The sequence below is a fragment of the Symphodus melops genome (assembly GCF_947650265.1).
Source record: "Symphodus melops genome assembly, chromosome: 15".
Taxonomy (NCBI): Eukaryota; Metazoa; Chordata; class Actinopteri; order Labriformes; family Labridae; genus Symphodus; species Symphodus melops.
The window spans coordinates 22970320-22991994 of record NC_136705.1 but is presented as its reverse complement, the minus strand read 5'-3'; the positions used below and the strand labels follow the sequence as shown (position 1 = coordinate 22991994).

Here is a 21675-nt window from a genome sequence, read left to right as displayed (position 1 = left end):
TTTCCTTTCATTACCTAAAGACGAGGATCTGAAGGTGTGAGGGTGTGAATAATAACAGACCAATCCATACAACACTGTACTCACCATCAGGCCGGCGATGCCCTCTCCAGGTTCTCCTTTCTCTCCGTGGTCTCCTGGCAAACCTGGGACACCCCTCGCACCCTGACATCAGGATACAAAAGAGAGCAGTCGGTGGGATTTCACTGATACTGAATCCAGAAGTCATGAAGAGCAGCTGCACTGCTCGATCATTAATATTCACTCCATGCCGGATCTCGCTCTCCCTTTATGTTTGCCTTTAGTAGCTCCAAGGGTAAGAAACACAACTCTGATCAAGGCCAACAGCATGCATGTGTTCATTATCTATTTCATTTGTACTTAACACACGTGCGCTGCAAACAAATTGTATTGTAAACGCACGCCTAACTGGGTAATCCGTGCATCGTTTCCTGAACTGGCTTCACTTTGCACAAGGTATAAAACCTTCAACTCTCTTCTGTCGCTTACAAACAAAATGTACAGCAAACATCCGCTTAGAATGAATCAATTATTGGATATAAATGAACCCCTCTCTGTGCTAATTGAAAAGCACAAACACTGGAAGGCATAAGAACAGTATTCATATGTTACAATAGTCTTACATTATCCACTTTAATTAAGTCTCAAATAAAGAAATCCAGTTTAAAATCAATTTAGATTAGGTCGGAGTGAAGAAAGTAAGCTCCATAGAAAGGATTGTAATAACATTAGCTAATGTAGATAATGAACTTGGTTTATTCTGTGTGATATAGATCTTTCAGATAAACTGAAACATGGTCGTAAATAAACTATATTTCTTTAGAAAATCCATCTATGTCTGTTAGCTCTGCTTTATTAAAGGATATTTTTTCAAACTGGTTGCTTTATTAAATTATTTTTTTGGATAAATATTAAAAGGAAAAAAAGAAAGTCAGGTGGCAAAGAGAAGTTAACATAGTTAGTAGAGTCCTCCTCCACCGCAGCGTTTCTTACCTTGGGACCCCGAGACCCTCTGCTTAGAGACAAACTATCACCCTAAAAACAACAGGAAGAAGACATCAGAATAGATATTTACTGCTAATTCATCCGAATTACACTTTAGCTGAAATGACGCATGCACGTCCAAATACTTCTGGAAAATTACAGGACAGACTTCACGAGATGTTTACAATCACATCGTGAAGTTTTCCCTGTAGAAAGAATGAAATAGTATGTTTGAGTGTTGAAATCAATCGTAAAGATGAATGCATCGATGCAGGGACAGGACATAATCGATGAAAAAAGAGTTTGTTCCAGCCACAGTGGTGAGTAAACAAAAGAAACGTAGGCTAGCAGAGGGATTCATGACAGAAAACAATGTAAATCGGATCCTGGTCCTGTGTGCGCTGACTTCATAAGCAGAGTTCAATACTGTATAGAACACTTTGAAGGTTTCTGGGTACAACAGCAAAGTGATAATACCATACCACTGAGCAAAACTTTGACTGGGAAGGAGGGCCGCTGTAAGCATTATTTACAGTACGGTTCAGATGAGACATTGATTTCTGTGCTCAGCGTGTATCAGGCTTGCAAGTCCTACATTGCACTATTTAAATTAGCAGTGCAGAGGACGGATTTGAACTACGACAGCATATCTTCCGTTTCAGGGTGATATTTACTAATTCACTCCAAAATGAAACTGAGAAAAGTTTGAGAAGCACAAAACGCTTGAGACAAATAATTTGATCGTTGGACAGTTTCTCTGTTTCAGGAAAAGAAAAGGACGGGTTTCATGCAAAGTCAGGCACTCTACGAAAACAACACTTCTACATCAGTTCTTGACGTTGGAGGGTGATTGCTTTGCTAATACCACAAGTTAAAAGAAACAAAGAGTAAACTGCTAATTATTCATTTAAAAGCAAAATCAATGAAGCGCCTTGAGAAGGCGGACTCATTAAGGAATCGTAGAACACGTGCATTGAGTTCTGCTTAGGGCAGGTTTCCTTTTCTTTGTCGACCATAAGGATAAGGATAAACTTTATTGATCCCTCAATGGGGGAAATTCAGGTGTTACAGCAGCTCCAAAAAAACAGTAAAACAGGTAATAAAAACAGCATCAGTAGCAAAAAAGAAAAAAAGAACAGCTATGAGCCAGTTTACATAAATTAAATAAAGGGGTTAAAAAAATACAATAGACTTAAGGATATATACACATACCTACATACAATAACAAAGACTATACAACGGTGAGAGCGCTCTGTGCTCCAGTTCTTCCAGACAGAAAGGATGTTCATAAAGACGCCAAAACACGGCATTGACCTAGAGGTCGCTGAGCTGCTGTAAACATTTACACTCAACACGTTCACGCACATACAATAATAGCCCTCTTATTCAAATCTGCCACAAATGTTCGAGTACATTAAAGGGGGGTTAAATACTTCTGTCTGATGCAATCGTTCCCATGTTACTCTGCTCAGTTGAAGACAGACGCCTTTGCTTGGCGAGTCGCTCTGCTGTCAGGCCTAATGTTCAGTTCAGCGCTCGCACACACAAACAAACATGATTGTTTAAAGCCATGGAGCACTTGCCGTTGATTGAGAAGTGCAAGCGCCCGTCGACCGGGACTGAGGCCTCGGCTGCACATTTGCGTGGTGGAGCTGAAATGAACATTACTATATGCAAAGCCACGTACATTAAAGAGAGTGCTTCGACAGCTATAAGCTTCAAAATGGGAGGATAGGTGATTACCCAGGCTGAGGTTATCCAATGGTGGATGATTTAACGGCAGTGCTTCGCCATAATGTCATGCTAGCTTCACAGCTGGAGGAGCTAGTCCTTTAACTCATCTGCAGCTGCTCCAGCTGTTTATCCGTGATGTGCTGTGTTGACTCGTCTTGAATTTTCTCCTGCGTTTCCTTCTGTTTAACAGTGGCAGTTCTGTCGTGTCTAACTACTGTGAATTTAATTGTAATTTTTAGGCTAACAACAATTAGCATATACTCCACATATGAAAGCTAGCCTTTTTATTGATGGGACAATTTGGGGAGTAGAGAGTGGGGAAGAAATGCATCAAAGGACCAGAGCATGGAGTCGAACGTGCAGCTAATGTCTCTGTATATGTAGCGTTTGATCTACGGGCGACTTAAGTGCATTTACATATGTATAAATCGTGTGCATCGTCTCCCTAGTTTCTTCTTCTGCGACCTGGAACTCGAGGGCCAAATCCCACAAGGTCAGAAGAATATGACTGGCTTATCTTGATAAGGTACCCACCATGTGTCCACCTCCAGGCTCTCCTGGCTCACCCTTAGGACCCGGAGGTCCCTGTAGTCCCATCACGCCACCAGAGTCCCCCTGCCGACAGACAGAAAGACAAGTTACAGACAGGTTCTTTCAGGCACAATGTCAGACTGACCCTGTCATCTCAACAACACTCTCCATTTTAGATTATTATACCATGTATGAGAAAGACATTATTCTGTGAGCCGTGGTGCGACACTAACGCAAGGCCTTCTGCTCACAATCTTCACGCTAAGCTAAACAAAGCTCATTGTCTCCTGGCTCCAGCTTTGTATTTAGCTCACAGAGATGGTTTGTTCTTCTCTCTATATATATTAATTCATAGACTGGCACATGAATGTAACCACGCCGGCCTCTTGCGTCAGAATGGCAGAGACCACAAAGGAGGATTGAATGCGAATAGATGTAGGAGGTTTAAGCACTTTACGTCTCTGCCCCGGAGTGGAGCAGAGCGGCTCCAGTGGGCGGGGACGACTTCAGCACCGCTTCGTTTATTCTGACAAGTGACAAACCCCATCAAATATGGATGTCAACTGCACATTTCTCTGCTCTCAGCACAGCATTTGGAACTAGTCCTGGTGCAAGACAAAAGTGTGAGTACATATGACAGAGCAGACGGAGGCATCAAGGGCAAGAACACAAAGATACTCGTGCCTTTTGTCGTCTTTGGGGATGGCATGCAGGGCGAGCGTTCTGAAAGGCGTCTTCACGAGTTGTCTCGAATGTTCAACCTGTGATAAAACATCAGAGCTACACATTTTTCTTTGAGGCGAGAACTTGAATTAAAGTTTACCGTACCTTTTCTCCTCTCAGGCCATCTCTCCCGGGCAAACCCTCCCCTGGCGAACCCTGTAAATAGTGGTAAAAAGAGACACATCTATCACCGGGCCTTCATCTCCTAAAAACACATTTATCTCCTCCTCCTCACTGCTTTAGCGGGCTGCCGTGTTCCAACATAATTTCCCTTAGCCAGGATTTATGAAATGCCTCTTTTTCCCCCCTGCTTTTGAGTAAAGACAGATGCTCATTACGGAAGCAGGTGTGGAGAACAGATTGGGACTCTGCCTCCGTTCCTGGCATAAAGCGCTAAGATTTGCCTCTTCCCTCTAATTAATTCTTAAATTTGATTACTGATCGTCTGTGTAAAAATTCTGGACTTGTCTTCCCGTTTCCTCTCTATCTCTGCCTGTTGACGTTTATCTGTTTATCTCTCTCCATAAATCTGGCAGACGGAGCAAGAGAGTAGAGGAGATGGCAAGGTGATAGAAAATGCAAGTAGAGACAGGAAGGCTTGACTCAAAGTGCCCGACACGAGTGCCAATATACTTACTGGCTCGCCTGGGAGTCCTGGGAGTCCAGGCAGGCCTTGCTTCCCCTGGCAAAAAACAAAACACAGAGGAGAAAACCCATCCAGTGGATTATTTTCTCCTTTTATTTTGTGACAGAACTCTTTTGGCTTTCATATTTTAAAGCCGGGCCAGACACACTGTAAACACAGACGATCTCGAGTATTTCAAACAGCATTGCTGTGTAGACACTGACCCTCCTGCCTTTTAAATAAAACACTGAATTGCCAACAAAGATCTCTAAGATGATGTTATTGTGTCTGAGCAGCTAAAAGTCTGCACACACACACACACACATATGCCCCACTTATGCTCTTCCAGAAAGCATGAAAGTATCATAACAACATTGAAAAGGAGTACTGGCTTCTGTTTTGAGTATTTAAAATCTTAATGCAATATTAAAGCATCAATGTTTTATGATGTTTTCATGAGTGTAGAATCTGCTCGAGAAACTAGAGTGAATGATCCATTTAAATTCATTTTTTTTGTACATTGATTATATTATATTGCTAACTTTACACACTTGGCAGTCACTTGTGTATTTACTGTGATATGCAATTGATTACATTTTATGTGAGTTTCGTTCTGAGTAAAGACCACGTTTGTCTGAAATCTTTAAACGGTGAATGCACGGACTGTTTCATGTAACTGCATTTACCTTTTGTTTCCAAGGGGAAAAAGGAAAAGGAAGGTTTATTTATTCATAGTGTATGTTTTTGTCCCTACGTTTCTGAACCCTTATTAAAAATCAACGATGCTAAACTTGCGGCCCGCAGGCCACATCCTCCCCAACCACACACACACACACACACACACACACACACAGATTCCCATCCGGCCCCCAGAATATACATTTCTCGGGTGATTAAACAATAAACATAAAATCCCCAGGCTGAAATAGTCGCATTAGGTAACACCGACTTCTTCTTGTCGGGGCTGACAGCTGTCAGGCTTATGTGTCAGTATATCTTAAAGCCCCGCCCCCCACAGTGTCTGTCAACACAAAGGCTGGCCCTCCTTCAAATGTAGATGTTGACCCCAGTTGTAAATATGAGTGTCTTGTTAGCTTGTCGTGAGCAGGGAATTCTATTTAAGCTAAAGACAACGATCCATCAATTTAATGAAATCCTTTAAAATACATCAAACAATCCATCATGTTTTCTTGCACTAAATTCCAAAGTGCACAAAACCGATTCTGGCGTCCTGGCGTGATACAAATGTTCTGGGAACATCTCTGAAGAACCAGAAGAAAGAACAACATGGTAAATAATACAAAGACTTTAAGTGGAAATTTAAGAAGAAGAATGTCGATGCTTGAAGATTTCTGTTTATCGACAATAATTACAGAGAAAAAAAACATCTCAAATCAAAAAACATGCAGTCCAGATAGGAGGAGCTGAACTTCAGAAATTGAAGATAATGGATTAAATTACAGCTAAATCATTGTTGGATGATGGCTGAATGGTACCAATATTTTTTAGAGTAGATTGTTTTGTTCCTGTGCATAGTCAGTGTCGAAGAAAAATTAGTGGATATGATTTGCACTGCGAGTGGAAACCACAAAGTCATCTGGCCCCAGGCCTTCAGATTCTGCTCTTTAACGTAGACTCAGTAAATAGAGTCTCATAATTGAACCACCTGATACCAAGTGCAACAAGTGATCTGAGAAAATGTTGAAGAGAATCTACTCGAGACAACACCAGGCTTAAGCAGCCTTGGTCTCACTGTTGTTTGTTCTCTGTGTATTTTGATCTAAAGTAAGCAACACAGCAGACAACAGATACACAATGCTAGACTCACCTCTGGTCCGAGATCTCCCTTCAGACCTGGAGGCCCTGTGCTTCCCTGTAACATCCATGAGAGTAGGAGGAAAAGGAGGCAGTGGGAAAATGCAAGAGAAGAAACATCATTGAGATCGAACAACTTCTCACAATAAGGCTGACACACAAAAAAACTGAGAGAACACCTGAAGCAAATACTTAATATTTCAGATATTTCACGATATTGACCCACTGACGATAGCTCCAAATCACCAAAATAGGAAAAATAGGAACAACTGCCAAAGAATATATGTGCTTCCTTATAGTTTGATCCTGCTGTGCACTAAGTCTTTAGCGAGTTACCTTTAAGCCTTGCGGTCCTTGAGCTCCTCTCTCCCCCTGCAGAAGTTAAAGGTGATAGAGATTCATTGTTTCTCAAGACGTGCACACAGAAAATATTCAGTGAAGCCATTTCTTTTTCAGTCAGCTTTTACACCGTGTGGCGGTTAAGAACATGGGAGTATTTCCTTTTGCAAAGTTAGTTCTAACTTGTTAAATCAAAGCGTGAACTTCTTCAGACTAAATTACCTCGAGGTATCATGCAGAACATTTCGTGCTCTGTGCCTCTTCCACTCATCGTGGTTATATGCAGAGTGTTTTGGCCGTAATACACAAATCTTCTTTCATTTGCTGATTCTTATTTCTATTCATGTCATCTCTTTCTCCTTTTCATTCAGCTGGTTTTGATGTTTGGTCAATAGCAGCCTCAGTGGCCTTTGAAATAGCTGCCTGACTCAAGTAGATGCATCTGTTGTTCTGAGGTCCAAACAATAATTGGACTCTGATGTATTCTGTGCTCCTCCTCTGTGAAGCACAAAGACGACACTGGACTCTGATCAGCAGGTGATCCCCTATTGTTTTTAAGTGGCCAATGTCACTTCTGTTTGGGTTGATGTTTGGCATGAAAACGGACACAGAGTCTATCTATCCATCCATCCATCCATCCATCCATGGCGGAGTGATACGTATTGTGAAAAAATCCCTGTGATGCTGTACTCTATAACATTGTTGTCAAATCAGATTACTTGGTGGAAATAACCTGATGAATAACTGTCTCGAATATACTACAATAAAAAGGGGAAATAGTTACCTGATCTCCCTTTTGTCCACTTAGGGTCCCCTCCTTTAAAAAAAAAGATAAATCAAACCACTTCACTATCTGACTGAAGTGTGCCCTGGGTGCACAGGAGCCACAGAAGAAAATGGATAAAACATTTGTTATGATTAAGAAAAACTGCTTACACTTCCAGAGAGTCTCAATCCGTGAGCTGTCATCATCTAAAAGAGAGAAAAAACCCAGAAGAGACACGGTGCTTCCGGTTAACAGTCTCTACTGATCTCACAACTACTGCGAGAGCAATGTCCCAATCAAAACTCTTCTGAGCTGCTGGTTGGTTTTTAAAGGCACTAAAGAATTTAAAAGCATTGATTCACAAATATTTGCACCCAACAAGCATCTCTCGTCAACTTTGTTTTATCAGAAAAGAAATAAATCCCTTTTTATACAGTGTCGTTATTTATTTATATCTACAATAAAGCTCATAGACTTTAACACAGCGTGCAGCAGAACCTTGAACGACAGTATTAAAAAAAAGGAAGAAAAGGTCAAGACCAAGGAGCTAACGTGGACTCCTTCAAAAAGGGAGTCAGTTGATTCTACAATTCAAGTCAGCAGAAATCTTACAGATCGGTCCTTTAACATGAGCACAGGTGCTGCTGATATTAACCAATCAGAACGAAATATTCAGCAACCTTGTACGAAATATTGCTGTTGTGATTTCAAATTCCTACAGTAGCACTAAATGTGACCTGAAGCCTCCCGCCATCCTTAGAGCGACCTTCACTGAGGTATTCAATCTTCTTCTGTTGTTTTTCTTTTCAAAAAGGCAGAACAATGTGTCCCTTAAATCACGATGTGACAAGCTCAGATTTCCTCAAGAGTGTTGAAATACTGCAAAGAGCCATTAAGCCAACAGAACTTGGAAAAACAGAGGCACTTTAATAGACGATAAAAGTCGCTTATAAAGCAAAACTAGCACCATTAAAAACACCAGGAGCATCTCGGAGCGAAAAAAAAGGAAAGAAAAAAGAAGACTGTTTGCCTCTTTAAAGGCAGTGAGGAAAGTGATGGCCGTGCATGCCTGTGAGCCGACCGCTCCTTCCCGTCTCTAATAAACAGAGGCACAAGAAGGTTTATGAAGAGGGGGTAATGATCTGAGCCCTCGCTTCTGCTGTGTAAGGGAAATCAATGCTTAACTGCCAAAATTATCAGCCACGGGAAAGCAGAGAGCACAGACAGAGACCGGTACTAAATATTCAAACAGCCTCATTTATCAAATGACTAATGTGTTGTCCCTCCGCCGTGTGCTATACAGTACACATCGCCGATACTCTCTCCACACAACAATGAACACAACTGGCTGTTTTAGCTCTGACGCAACGTTTCTGTATTTATTCTAAATTTAAGAAAATAGTGTCATAATTAAAAAAATAGGTGGGTCAAACATCAGCTTCTTGGGTTTTTTTTAAAGGCAAGTCTATCCTGCGTCAATGTGTCTCTGAGTCATGACTGTCTACAGTAATTGAGAAGCTTGAGTCCCACCAACTGTATTGTTGTCAGCTCCGTGTTTCCATGGATAGGACCGATTTGGGTCTAAAGCTGTTTAGTCAAAGACTAGAGAAAAGAAGAAGAGCATACTCACTGCTTATTTGGATGTCATGCCAGTGTCTTAGGATCACTGTGCATTTATGTGCACAGTAAAGCTATGAGTATACTAAAGTGTGCTAACATTAGCATGCTAACACAATAATGCAAGACAAAGGCAATTGCAGCTCAGACAATTCTGTCTGCTGTTTGCGCCTCACGGTGTTTAAATATGGTGTGTTGTAATTAAACTTCTTGCAAACGTGGGCAAAGAGGGGTTTGGAGGTGAGTCGCTGGAGGAGAGAGCGGATGTGTCACCAAACAGCAGTTTGTTTTGGTTTCATGCTGGCGCTCGAAGGCGACATCTGCTGAATCAAAAAGTAGCACATTCCTACTTTCAGCTCATGTGATCAGCTCCTGTATCTTCCTGCTTATTTTAGCCACTATTTACTAAAAAAATCAATAATCTGACCTGATATACGGATGATTGAGAAATGTACTTTATTTCTTTGGCTTTAAAAAAGAATCTGCTTCTTATGTTTGAACGACATGATCAGCTCTGAAGACGAGACTCAACACTGCACATTAAAACAAAGATTTCTATTGACATTGAAGTAAGACAAGTGAGACAGAGGACAATAATGAACGGTTCAACAGACATTTCAGTGTTCGGTCAAAACCCTCACTTTGCGTTACGTGGGCTCAAACAGCAGGCCGTCATTTGACCCTGCACATACATTAAGTTCTTTATTTTACTCACAGTTGCAGCTGGAGTCATTACTGCCCCCTCGCAGATCTTTAACTGATTTGTCACAGACTTTAAAGCGTCTGAGAAATGAGTTCTATCACCCGTGAGCCGCCCACTCGGTGTCACCTTCAGCGTGCATCAGACAGCCACCGTGACGTCAGGGATTTTTTCATCAACCTCTCCTCTTAAAGCAGAAGCGGTGTCTGACAACAAAACTCATCTACACATTGTGTGAACATCATAAACAGGTCATGTTCTGCTCCACTGAACTCACAGGTTTGTCAATGAATGGAAATTGGTTGTAAGAAGACTCGCCAGCTTGTTGGAGGAATGACAGATAAAGGGTTGAGTTGTTCCTTTACTCCACAGATTTGGAAGCAGGACGTGAGGATGTCAACATGTTGTTGTGTATTCAGAGAAAGAGAATGGACTGACGTTTAGTGCCTGACTGTTATTGAATAATAAAGACTGATACTTGTACCACTATTAGAGGAGAGAGATACTGATGTGAAGGCTGACATATTGATGTTTTTAGCTCATCTAGGAGGAACCATGAAAGCAAGAAAACTGCCTTTATCTGCTTTTGTGCTGAAACGCGTCAACAATTTCCGGTGTTGTTACTCATGCAGCATGATTCTTTGGTCCTTTTGGCAAAAATACGACAATAGGTTTTTGTGTGTTACTTACAGGACCAGGAGGGCCAACATCCCCCTGAAAAAAAACAGAAGCAAAATAACAATCAGTACACAGTGATTGACAGAGAGACAAAACGACACTGACAGAAAGAAAAGAGGAGGAAATGAACTAAAATAAGACATATACTGTACAGAACAGAAATGTACTTTAGAAACTACTGAAAGCAGGTTGCCACAGCTGACCTCAAATAGCAACATCAATAGGATTGCAGCAACAATAAAGGAGGCAATAAGACGACCAGACTTCAGAGGAAATATAGTCCAACTCGAAAGATGTGAGAAGAGCCGTGAGATGAGTGGAAAGGAAACATTAAAGAATTCTTGTTAAAAAGCAGAGAGTGGTGGTGGATCAGTAGGATGTGGCCATACATATCTCCTGTGTATATATGAGCTGTTATCATGTTCCCTGATATATCTTTGTATTATGTGCACTAGGTGCTCAAGGGATCTGTAGAGGGTTCCTGATTTTGATGAATTACATTCGGGGGCCTCGAGTCTTCCATTAAAAAAAATACATTTGTGCAATTTAAAATGTAAAAATGTGTTTTAAGATCAGTGACCTGGTTATTAGAAAATACATGTTGTACCTAATCATCTCTGAACTTTTTTCTGACAATCTGACTTTAGGTGATGAAGACGTGAACCAGGCTCTACAGCGATGACAATGAGCCAGCTCACATACAGCGGGCTGTCTGAAGTCCTGAATCCATGTCAGACCTCTTTAATACATGCAGGGAATTATTATGTCATCATGAGTTGTTTTGTGTTCATCGATAAAGTTCATCCTTTGTGAAAATGTTGTACCTGATTGGGGACTGCAGTACCCATTTTAAACACTAGGGGTCAGAGTTACATATTGCCCTCATTAAAGCCATGCATCTTTTAAACTGCTGTGAATTGTTTGTCCAAAACTTTGTGCAGCAATCTATCTCAACCAATCTATTTCAATCTTGACAAGCTATGCTTAAATAAATAAAAGCTCATATGAAAAAATAAAATCCCCAGACGTTATCTATGCTAAATTAGAAGCCGTCTTCCCGGAAATATAATATTCACATGAAAGTGAAAAGTGCAGGGAATGTCTTTTTTTCAAAGCAGGATTATGTTAAAGTAAAGCTGACCTTAACCTTCTTGGTAATAAATGCCACGGCTTCATTATTTTATCTTATCAGACATTTATTCGCTATTGGGTCTTTAATTAGTATATGACTTCTTGAGTTACGGCCCAAAACTTTGACATTTGACCACAACTTTATAATCACATGCTGCTTTCGTCCAAAGGGACATTATAGTAAATCTGAACAGGTGTCCTCAAGGTGTTTCCTGAGATTACGCTTTCATGTCTAACCCTTTATACACAACGCTTCAGGCTCGTGCTTTCGCAGGCACAGAGGCATGAAGAAGAACTTTTGGCCCTCTTTGCACAAACAAATTATCTGTTTTTCCTGGCACATTGGCCAATTTTCCCAAAGATTCTGCTGAAGTAAAAACATTTTCAGATGTAGTTTTCTGATAAGTGACGGATATGCAGAGACGCAGAGGTTAATAAATAAAAGAAAGTCTGTCAGGGGAAAATTGAAGGGGAGAAAAACGTTCAGACTGAAGGAGTCGGAGAATTCTGTGGAAGGTAAAACACAGGGGGAATAACTGCCTTAAAAGGTTAACCCTTTAAATTCTGGTGTATCATATCAATGATATTGCTAGAACTGTCTAACCTCCACCACCTCTTCCTCTCCTCCATCCTCCTAACCATGTACACACACAGGCTGAGTCTCAGAAAGGACAAATAAAGGGGATCATCATGTGTGACTCACTTTTTCTCCTTTCGTCCCGTTGACCCCGTCAGCACCTGACTGACCCTGTGGGAGGAGGCCTTGGTTAATGACTCTGTAGCATGTCCGCACTGTAAATGTCACTGTGGGGATATTACTTACAGGGTCTCCTCTCTCTCCTTTCTCCCCCTTTCCCACTGGGACTCCAGACTCACCATTCCCCCCCTGAGTGTGAACAGAGCAGAAAACATTGGCAGTGACTTGCAGCAAAGGCAGGCGAAAAAAAAGAAAAGAAAACACAACGTACAAAAATCAAGTGAAATTAGGCAATAATGGCAGACGCTGCGGAAAAACAACCAGAAGCACATACTGTGTCATATTAAAAAGACAAGTAATTATGTCAGGGGAGCAGAAGCATCACGACACTGTGGTGTTTAGAATCAGACAGGATAATGAAAAATCAAGCCCCTGTTGCATTGCAGCACTTTTACATGTTGGAATAATTCCTGTGTCTGCCAATAGATGGCACTTGATGACTGCTGCTGAGCTCTCCTGAGAGGGTTTTTAATGGGCTTTCTAGCTGTCAGTTATGAGGAGAATACTCTAAGTAAACAGAGCTGTAAAGCAAATGTACTTCCACCTCCACCTCGAACACACACTGAATACAAAATACAAAGATTTGTGCTGGTAATTCAACTTTTTAAAGACACACAGAGGAGTCATCCTTTTACATGCATCTCTCACGCTGTCATTTCCAGCCATGAATTTGCTCTGAACATGATCCAAATGTTTCTTTTGTTGGAGTCATGGCATGGTTTCACATCTCCAGACATGTTTCGAAGCAGCTCCCCTGTCGTGATGCTCTCAACAATAACGGAGACGCAGGGAGAGAAACATATTGTTCATCAGAGATTATTGTTGTTCTGTCTGAAGTGTGAGGACTTGTCGAGGGCTCTTAAGAAACTCGGCGCAGAAATATTACGGAGCATCTGTTTAGCAATCTGAGAGAACAGAGAGAAATCTGAGAAAGGTTGGATTGTGTTTGCACACTCCTGAGCGGCGCCTGGACTCCTACAGACAATAATTACCATTCAGCGTCAGCCCCTCCTCCGTTCCTTTCGACGCACTAACGACAGCCGCTGTGAAGCCATTAATTTAACAAGATATAGCGACTGTTTCCTCATCCAAATTATGAGCTGTTATTAAGTTGGAAGACTTCTGCCATGTATGAACAGATGGATTGTCTTATTAATAGCGGAGGCAGGGAGGACAGACTTGTGAAAAAATTGACTTTGAGTGTTCGTTTAATTCCATGCAGCTTTTACAAACATGTGGTCTCATATCGCTACCATAACCCTACCAACAAAATAAATCTGCATTCATGCCCCAGTTTGAGGCCTTTTTTCCCAACTATACAGTTTCTGTACATTTTCTGTCTAATTGTTGTCCTAGAACTCAGCGACTATCATCCGACAACAAATATGTGACTGGGAGGGACGGCCAATATTTCCAGGCTTGAGGTGCAGCCAGAGGATATATGGATAACTGATGCCAAGATATCCTCGCCAAGACTTCCTCTTCCCTGAGCTGGTCATTGTTAGCAGTTCCACTCCATAACTTGGGACACAGGAAAGAAGTTGACTTTTTGGTCGGCCAGCATGCATCAGTATCCACAGCAGAAAAAACGGCTTCGAAATCAGCAGACGGTCCCAGCTTAAAGCGTGCGCTGCTTTATTTCCTGTTTCACTTCAAAGTGGATCATAACTCAAAAGAATATATGATTCTCTTCCAGGTAAACTTGTAACTACTGATTGATACCAAGTCACAATTGGCTCAGGATGTCACTTATTGTTAAAATACTCTGCACTGTATTCTGACTCCGACTGTCATTACCATTGTTAGATCTCCATGGAAGATCTTTCAAAGTCAATTTACTGCCATGTTAGTAAACCTTCTAAATGAGATCAACTGCAGCGCAGGTGGTATTTATCCAGACTGTCTGTGAATGTACACAGTGAGAAAGCCCAGCGTGTCTAGGAGAGGGAGCTGGTCCTCCTGTGGAAGCCTGTGGGTGATGTTGACTTTGAGGCACCTCGAGTCATCAAACTGCAATTAAGCCTGTCTGCATCCCTCTCCGTCTCTCCATCAATATCTGCAGCGTTCTGTCAGAGCCCGTGTGGGACTGTCAGTGGGAAGATACAGCTATGGAGATGTGATTCATGAGATCACCGTCACAGCGCAGACCTTCTTTTTCACTTTAAAACATTCACACTCGGCTGAGTGAGTGAGTGGAAGGGGGGGGGGGGGGGGGGGGTGTTCGGCTAACACAGATGTTGCACAAGCTGCAGTTTAGACTGACTTGCGTGTGTTTTGTCCAAGCTAAAAAATGCACAAGGATGGCCACTGAAAAGAAGGAAGAGTCCCTGATGCTGCTCAATTTTAAATGCTTTTTGAAACCGTCTGTGTCCATTCATCTCTGAGTTGTTCAGCTTGTCTCACTTATCTTCAATTGTGTAAATTCCTCAACATGCATGGCCTTACTTGCTTCATTTTGTTAAAATGTGACGTGATTCTCTAGGGCAAGAGAGTTTTCTTGTCATCCACAGTAAGCATGAATTCATAATGAAAAGCAGAGATGTACCAGTAATGTAAGGGCATGACTGATTCATGGCGAGGGCACGGCTGACATGCACATTTAATGCAAGCATTGGAGAATTTCAAACAATATTCCCAAGCAGCATATCTCTAAGTAAGATCAGCATGCATCAGTGATCTTAAAACAAATGCTTTAATCCTGTTTTTAATCATAATGCTACCGTTAATCTAATCTCCAATGGTTAGCTCTGCTCTCCTGCAGGCTGTGCATTTGTTACTGTTCGATGAAATTACCTTTATATCATTTCCTTCAAAATGCAGTCATTTATTTTATAAAGGACCCAAGAAAGCAAAGTAGAAATTGGAAAAAAAAAAATGCTGAACACACAATCTTTGAGCTTTTTTCATTCTGCGAGAAAGGCGTTGGCTTCCTTTTAGGATTTAATACTGACTCAAGTGAGATTATACAGCTGCAACTTGACGGCCAATTATAGAAAAGTCATGAAAATATAATCAATGATTGTGATTTTATTCTTCCATATTTTCTTACTAGGACACAGTAAAACTCTATCATCATTCATGCAGGTGAAACTGGGATCCCTTGTGCCTCCACCTATGGTATACATTCTGCTAGCCCATTTGTTTGGAGATATAATAAGTGTGTCCTCAAACAGACAACTTTCTTTCTCAAGGTTGTCCAGCTGACACCTCTCTTTCCTCTGGGCAGAAGGAGCAGGAGGAATTCTGCGGTCTGAGCTGACACCCCCAGCGAGTGACGCACCTATACATCAAATGAACAGCTGCGGGCAAGAGGTTGTCCACTACACAATAGCTTTCACTCTCTGCATGATCACAAGTGGGCCACTGGAGGCATTGTGGTGGGTGGGTGGATGTGGGGTAGCGGGGGGAGAAAGGGACGTTGGGTTTTTTGAAGGAAGCGGGTAGCATCAGAGACAGTTGGGAGGCTTGGTGGAGAGCCACGTCTGTGAGTTTTTAGCGCGGCATATCTCATGTGCCTCTGGTGAGCTAAAGCACCCCTGGGCTTCATGAAAATGATTGCAGACCTTCTTTTTTTTTTTTTTTTTTTTTTTTGCAAAAGCACTGTACGTAATGGCCATCTGTCTGTTTATAGTGTGAGCACTGAGTCACGCTGTGCTGCCCTGCAGGAGCTGCAGGGTGGGAACAGCTATTTAGCTTTCACAGTAGATGGACTACAAAGGAATGAAAGGTGTCATTTCAGGCGAGAGAGATCCTGAATACAAGCTCGGAAAATATCCGCCAAGGACATGGATCTTATGACACATGTTGGACTTGTTTTGGCTTGCTTTCAGGACAATAGAGCCCATGTACATCTGGTATTATTCATACATAGTAAACGGCCTATTTGAGCTCGTATAATGATTGTCATAGCATCTACGTATTCACACCCATTCACACACCGGAAGAGGCTGCCAGCTAAAGTGCACATCAGAATGAACTAATCACACTCATACGCCACTGACGAAGCAATTCAGGGTTAGGTGTTAGAGCTGGGAATCAAACCCTGAACCTTCTATTTAAAGGAAGACTGACTCTGCCCACTGAGCCACAGCCGCCCTTTTTATGTTTTTTTTTCGAGGTAATAAATTTGAAGTCGAGTTATAACGACCGAACGATCACACAACAATGAGTCACTTAATATTTTTAGTTTTCTCAACGCACGTCATTTACGTCATCAAAAAAAAGTCTGACATTTGCCGGGTGCATCTTTTTAGATATAAAGATTTACTCTTTTTTTTGTCATTCAGAAAATAAAAGGTCAGTGTTTTCCACGTGAAATTTTTGATGGGTATATTTTTGTACAAGTGTGTGACATTTAATAGACCAAGGGAGATAAATCAATAATTAAAAAAAAACGGCCTATGAGCTGAATATGAAGTGATCATTAGCAGTAGCTCTGTCTTGATACAGACCACATTTAGCTCCAGGGGTTATTCAGGAGTGACTTAAAAACCGTACGTCCTTAGAGAGACCGCACGGTGCAGATGATTAAACTCCTCGCCTATTTGGAAAAATGCTGCAATGAACACTGCTCTGTCTTCTTGACAATTCAGCCTGCTAGAAGTGCAGATAAAGGCCAGTTTATCAAACAGGGAGACAGCTTAAATTGACTTTAAATGCCACACGTCAGTACTTTGTTTGTGGAGAATAATGTTTGGAGCGATACCTTGACACTTGCTCCTTCGGAGGTTGCTGCGGGACCCTGCAATTACAAGCAAATGAAATAGTCTTAAAAGGATCAAATGATTCAATGTCACAGAAATTCGAGTGAATTAACTCTTTTATAGGTTACATATTACGTTATCTACTTTGAAGTCATTTCTCTCGCACTCCAAAACCACTGCATGTCAGTAACTGTTCCTCCTTTTTTAACTGTGAAGGCTGGATTTGAAGGTATGTTTTAACCTTTGCACTGATGCTCTCTCTTACAAGGACATAGTCGGGTCCCAGCAGTCTATAGTTAATCCTAAAGTGTGCCTTTCACAGACTCACTTGTTTTCAGCTAATTTGACTTTGAAAAATCGTCCCTTCAACCGCACACCGACTCCTGCTGCCAAGCGGACAAGAGGGAGTGATGCCCTGGCGTGTGTTTTGAATCGATGATTTTGCCCCTGAGATCTACTTCAGCAAAAACAGGCGACTCATAAATGCCAGTACCAGGGGACAGAGGCAACGCTGCCACATGTTAAAGGTATCATCAGGACATTGCCATTTAGAAATGTCACACCTTCTCCAACCTGTCTCTCTTGTTTCCCAAGACTTTGTGTCCTACAACTTTATGAGACATTAGGAAGGCGGGGGGGATTCTCTGAGTCACGCAGCGAGAGAGGCTTAACAGTGAGCGGCTCGATTTAATAAAGACAATTGAACCCATGAAGCACAGCGGTGATAAAGGCAGAACTGAACCTCACTAGTTTTCTCGATGAACAAAAATACGAGCAGCTCCTTTGTCCTGATCAAGTGCAAAATCAGGGCCCGAAAGGGCATGAAAATAATTGGACTGCCAAAACATCAGCGCTACATGATGCCTAAAGACTCCTGTTCGTCTTGACATCAAAGCAGTTTAGAGTGTGACAAGCTGTCTGCAGTAACGCATGATGGTGTTTGTGTGTCTGTGTAGTGACCCACACATTAAAAGGGCACAAACAGTGTCTGGCAGTGCTTGGAACGCCTGAGGAAAAGGCTAATAACTCAAGGAGGCAACGGTCCTTACAGACAGACTTGTCCTGCTCATCAATACACGCAGTCTCAAGTGCGACCTTAAAACAGCCCTTGTACTTTTGAGCTGCATGTTTGCAGTCAAAAAAAAAGAAAAGAAAAAGGGAAACATTTTGACCAGATCAATACAGCCTAAGCATGGCGTTACTGCAAACATCCTCACATAAATGTTTCACGAGAAAAAGTGTGATTGCTCCTTCAAACTGGGTATTTCAGAGTCTGCTGCACTGATTGCCTTAAAGGGATTTTCTCACTATGATGACTTTGCAACTCTGTAATGTGTCGAACGTTTTGGTGAATTCTCAATACAGAGAGACATTGGTTATCAAAGGTTCTCAACTGGAGGGTCGAGACCCAAAAGTGGGCGGTGCAGATTGCGCTCTCACTAGCTTCAGTACGGTTGCTCAGGTCTCGGCTGACGGTGAAAGATGTGAAATACCGACAGCCGGTGTCTTTCAATCATAAGAGCACTCTGCGTCATCGACATCCCAAAGTAAAAGTAACGCAGCCAGCTGGGTCTGTGTCGCTGTCTTTCATCACACGGCGTGCAATCGGCTCGCAATACACAATGAATGGGGCAGACTTTTCAATCGCGCCACCTGGCGTGCAGTGTGTGACAGTGGCGACTGCACTCTCCATATAAAGAGTGCGTGTCTGCACGTTATGCTGGTATATTGGTCGCACCAGCACATAACATGCAACCAACATTTTAGAGGAGAAAGTCATGTTGAAAGTGTCTCATACACATTTATATAACACATGGAGTTAATTTCATTACCTTACAGTTGAATATGTCTCTATTACTGTATTCCACTTACGGGAAGGCCCCTGAGTCCAGGTTCCCCAGTCTTTCCTCTTCGTCCCTGAGGAAGACAGACACACAAAAAAAGGAGTAAGATGAGAGTGAAGATGCGACAACAGGTGTAGCTGTGCATACATGCTGCCTGCAATTAAGACGAGACGACAACTCCTGTCGCAGTCTCTAATTTGCTTTTAATTAACAACAAGAAAACAGCTTAATCGCTGCACCCTGTGTGGCCCACTAGTCTTTGTTCCCTCCTTTGGTTTGCTGCCTCCTTTCCAGCTGTGCGAGTCCCCCCGGTGCATTAATCAACCCAAAGGAGCAGATACTGCAGCACACAGGCCAGGCCGCTGAGCGCTGCCCAGCATTTACAACGAGGTCAGAAGGAAGCAGCTGTTTGAACCCATTTTGTTGTTTCAAGATCAGCGCTTCCTTCCTTTCTTCTTCTTCTTCTTCTACTACAATTTTGTTAATTGCAAAAGCCTCAGTGTTTGGAAAGCTGCTAGTCTTGCAAAGCTGACATCTTAATAAGATGTAATGCAATCTGAACCAAACCAAATTTTGTGTAATTTACATCAAGGGAGCTTAAGTCCTCATGAGAAAAGGGGACAACACTCTGTGGACATCCTTACAGCTATCCAATCAACTGACGGAGATTCACCAGCTCTGTGTTATAAGGAGTTTCTGGAATTAGATGGCTCTCTCTCACACGCACGCACGCACACACACACACACACACACACACACACACGCACACACACACGAGACAGACGTAAAATCAGCTTCATTAGGAGATGGTAATACTCCGGCCAGTATCAATTCACTGTACAGAAGGGCAATCAGAGGCAGAAGAACAATGCAGATATCTGAACTACAGCTCGATGTGATTTCCTCTTTCTAGAAGGAGTTTCATCATCTAACACAACTCCTATACTGATACAGTGTATGTCTCTACTACTGTACGTGTCAGTATGGTTGAACCAGAGACACTTCTTTCCTCCACTGAGTGTGTGGTGGAGAGAGAAGGATCACTGGCAGCTGAGAGAAAAGTAGAAAAATCAAAAATGCGACGCCCCCGACTCTTCCCTCTCTGACACTCCGGCTACGCAGACTGTGACTAACTGGGTCAGATTTGACATGTTGCGTTTGCCTGCAACAAAGACAATAGAAAGGAACCTCACTGCGAGCCGCTGCCTTTTAATCATCTGTCTGCATGTGCGCTCATGCTGAAATACTGCACGCGTTTTAGTTTGAAGTGCATAGATTACAGGATTATGAAAACAAAGGGAAGCCGAGGTACACTGCAGTAAATATTAACCTTAATGATGACACAGTGGAACCAGTTTGTGCCTACTCCTGGGACTCGCACGCTTCCCTGTGTTCTTGTTGTTTGAAGTGCCAACACAGGCTCGACCAGCGTCTTTTTGAACATCTGTGGTAATGCAGTTCTGAGGCTGTGAGTGAGTGTGAAGGAGTGGCAGAGCTGGGAGACGCTGAATTGCGTGAATGGGAAGACACAGCACCTTAAAACCTTAAAATCCTCCCCTGTCAAATGACTGACATTATACTGCTTTGGATTAACCTCTTTGAAATGGAATTGGCTGTAATTGGCACAAAAGGAGCAGCTTACAAACGTTTTCCATGAGTGCTCGTATGAGAGAGTGGTGCATGTAGGTCTAAAACACTTTGCTTTTGTGTGAAAAGGTCAACTAACATAGCCTTTCTGTGTCAGTGAAGGGTGTTGTTTTTTTCTCTTTTATAAAGATTAGGGCCGACACTGAATCAGTGCCGCGTTTGCAAATCATGAAAACTGTTTGCTCTCGCCTTCGCCCCAGCCTTTGTCCTTACTCCTCTCAACCCCACAACAAAAGCAGATTACACAGATAAGTAATTTAGCCAATGAATTTTTCATCAGCTATTATTCCAAGCAGGTCATGAATTATGCAGTTTTTATAAATTAATTCTCCACTTCTGCCCTTATAATCTCTTTTAACACCAAAGTGCATGCTAATGTTATGTCAGTGTAGTTGAATATTAGCATCATAATTAACGATAATAACAATCTGTGGTTAATTATGGATTATTAAACTCGAGAGTTTACTCACACAGGTACACATCAGCCATTGAACAGCTCTTCGTATGATCTCAAATTTGAATGAACCTTCTTTGGAAAGTATCAGAAGAAGAAGAAGATGTAACTTTATTAATGATCAGTTCTTCCCTCTGTTGTTGAAATACACACACGTGCACAAACAGGATCCTATAGGCGTGAGCTAATAGAGAGATGTCAGATTGATGGGGCTGTCGACAGCGAGCTCAAGAAGTGAACTGGCGGCTCTTCAGCAACCAGACCAATTTCCAGATTTAGTCCGCACCAGTACTTTTTTTTTTAAAGTCTATTTAATAACAACTGTACAGGGGATAAAGGTTTGTAAAATGATACCAAGACCTTTTTCTATAGCACAGCAACTAAATACCCTACGCTCCCCCTTTATGGCATTTCGTAAAGTATTGAGATATTGAAAATGTCTTCAAACTTACGGGGTATGCATTTATGTTTTTACACTACTTCAAAAACTGAGATGGCGAAGTTAAAAAAGAGACAGCTTTGAAACATTTGAGCAAAAATAGATGTGTGAAGCCAAAACTGGGAAAAAAACATCTTTTAGAATAGTCTTCAGTAAACATACCTTACACT

General features: G+C 41.9%; 1 protein-coding gene across 6 annotated transcripts in view; it reads right to left on the bottom strand.

Moving 5' to 3' along the window:
* LOC306835494 (uncharacterized protein) overlaps window positions 1–21675 on the bottom strand; it is a 112893-nt gene that overhangs the window by 27688 nt on the left and 63530 nt on the right. For 5 of the 6 annotated variants that reach the window (XM_079362072.1, XM_079362071.1, XM_079362074.1 and 2 more), the window contains 14 exons: window positions 18994–19038; window positions 17124–17159; window positions 12485–12547; window positions 12365–12409; window positions 10543–10566; window positions 7706–7741; window positions 7554–7586; window positions 6767–6802; window positions 6444–6488; window positions 4628–4672; window positions 4096–4146; window positions 3271–3351; window positions 1012–1053; window positions 85–162 (listed from right to left, as the gene is read on the bottom strand). In XM_079362072.1, coding sequence (XP_079218198.1) covers window positions 85–162; window positions 1012–1053; window positions 3271–3351; window positions 4096–4146; window positions 4628–4672; window positions 6444–6488; window positions 6767–6802; window positions 7554–7586; window positions 7706–7741; window positions 10543–10566; window positions 12365–12409; window positions 12485–12547; window positions 17124–17159; window positions 18994–19038 — 660 coding nt within the window. The remainder of the gene's footprint in view (window positions 1–84; window positions 163–1011; window positions 1054–3270; window positions 3352–4095; window positions 4147–4627; window positions 4673–6443; window positions 6489–6766; window positions 6803–7553; window positions 7587–7705; window positions 7742–10542; window positions 10567–12364; window positions 12410–12484; window positions 12548–17123; window positions 17160–18993; window positions 19039–21675) is intronic. The other variant, XM_079362073.1, reaches the window with a different exon arrangement.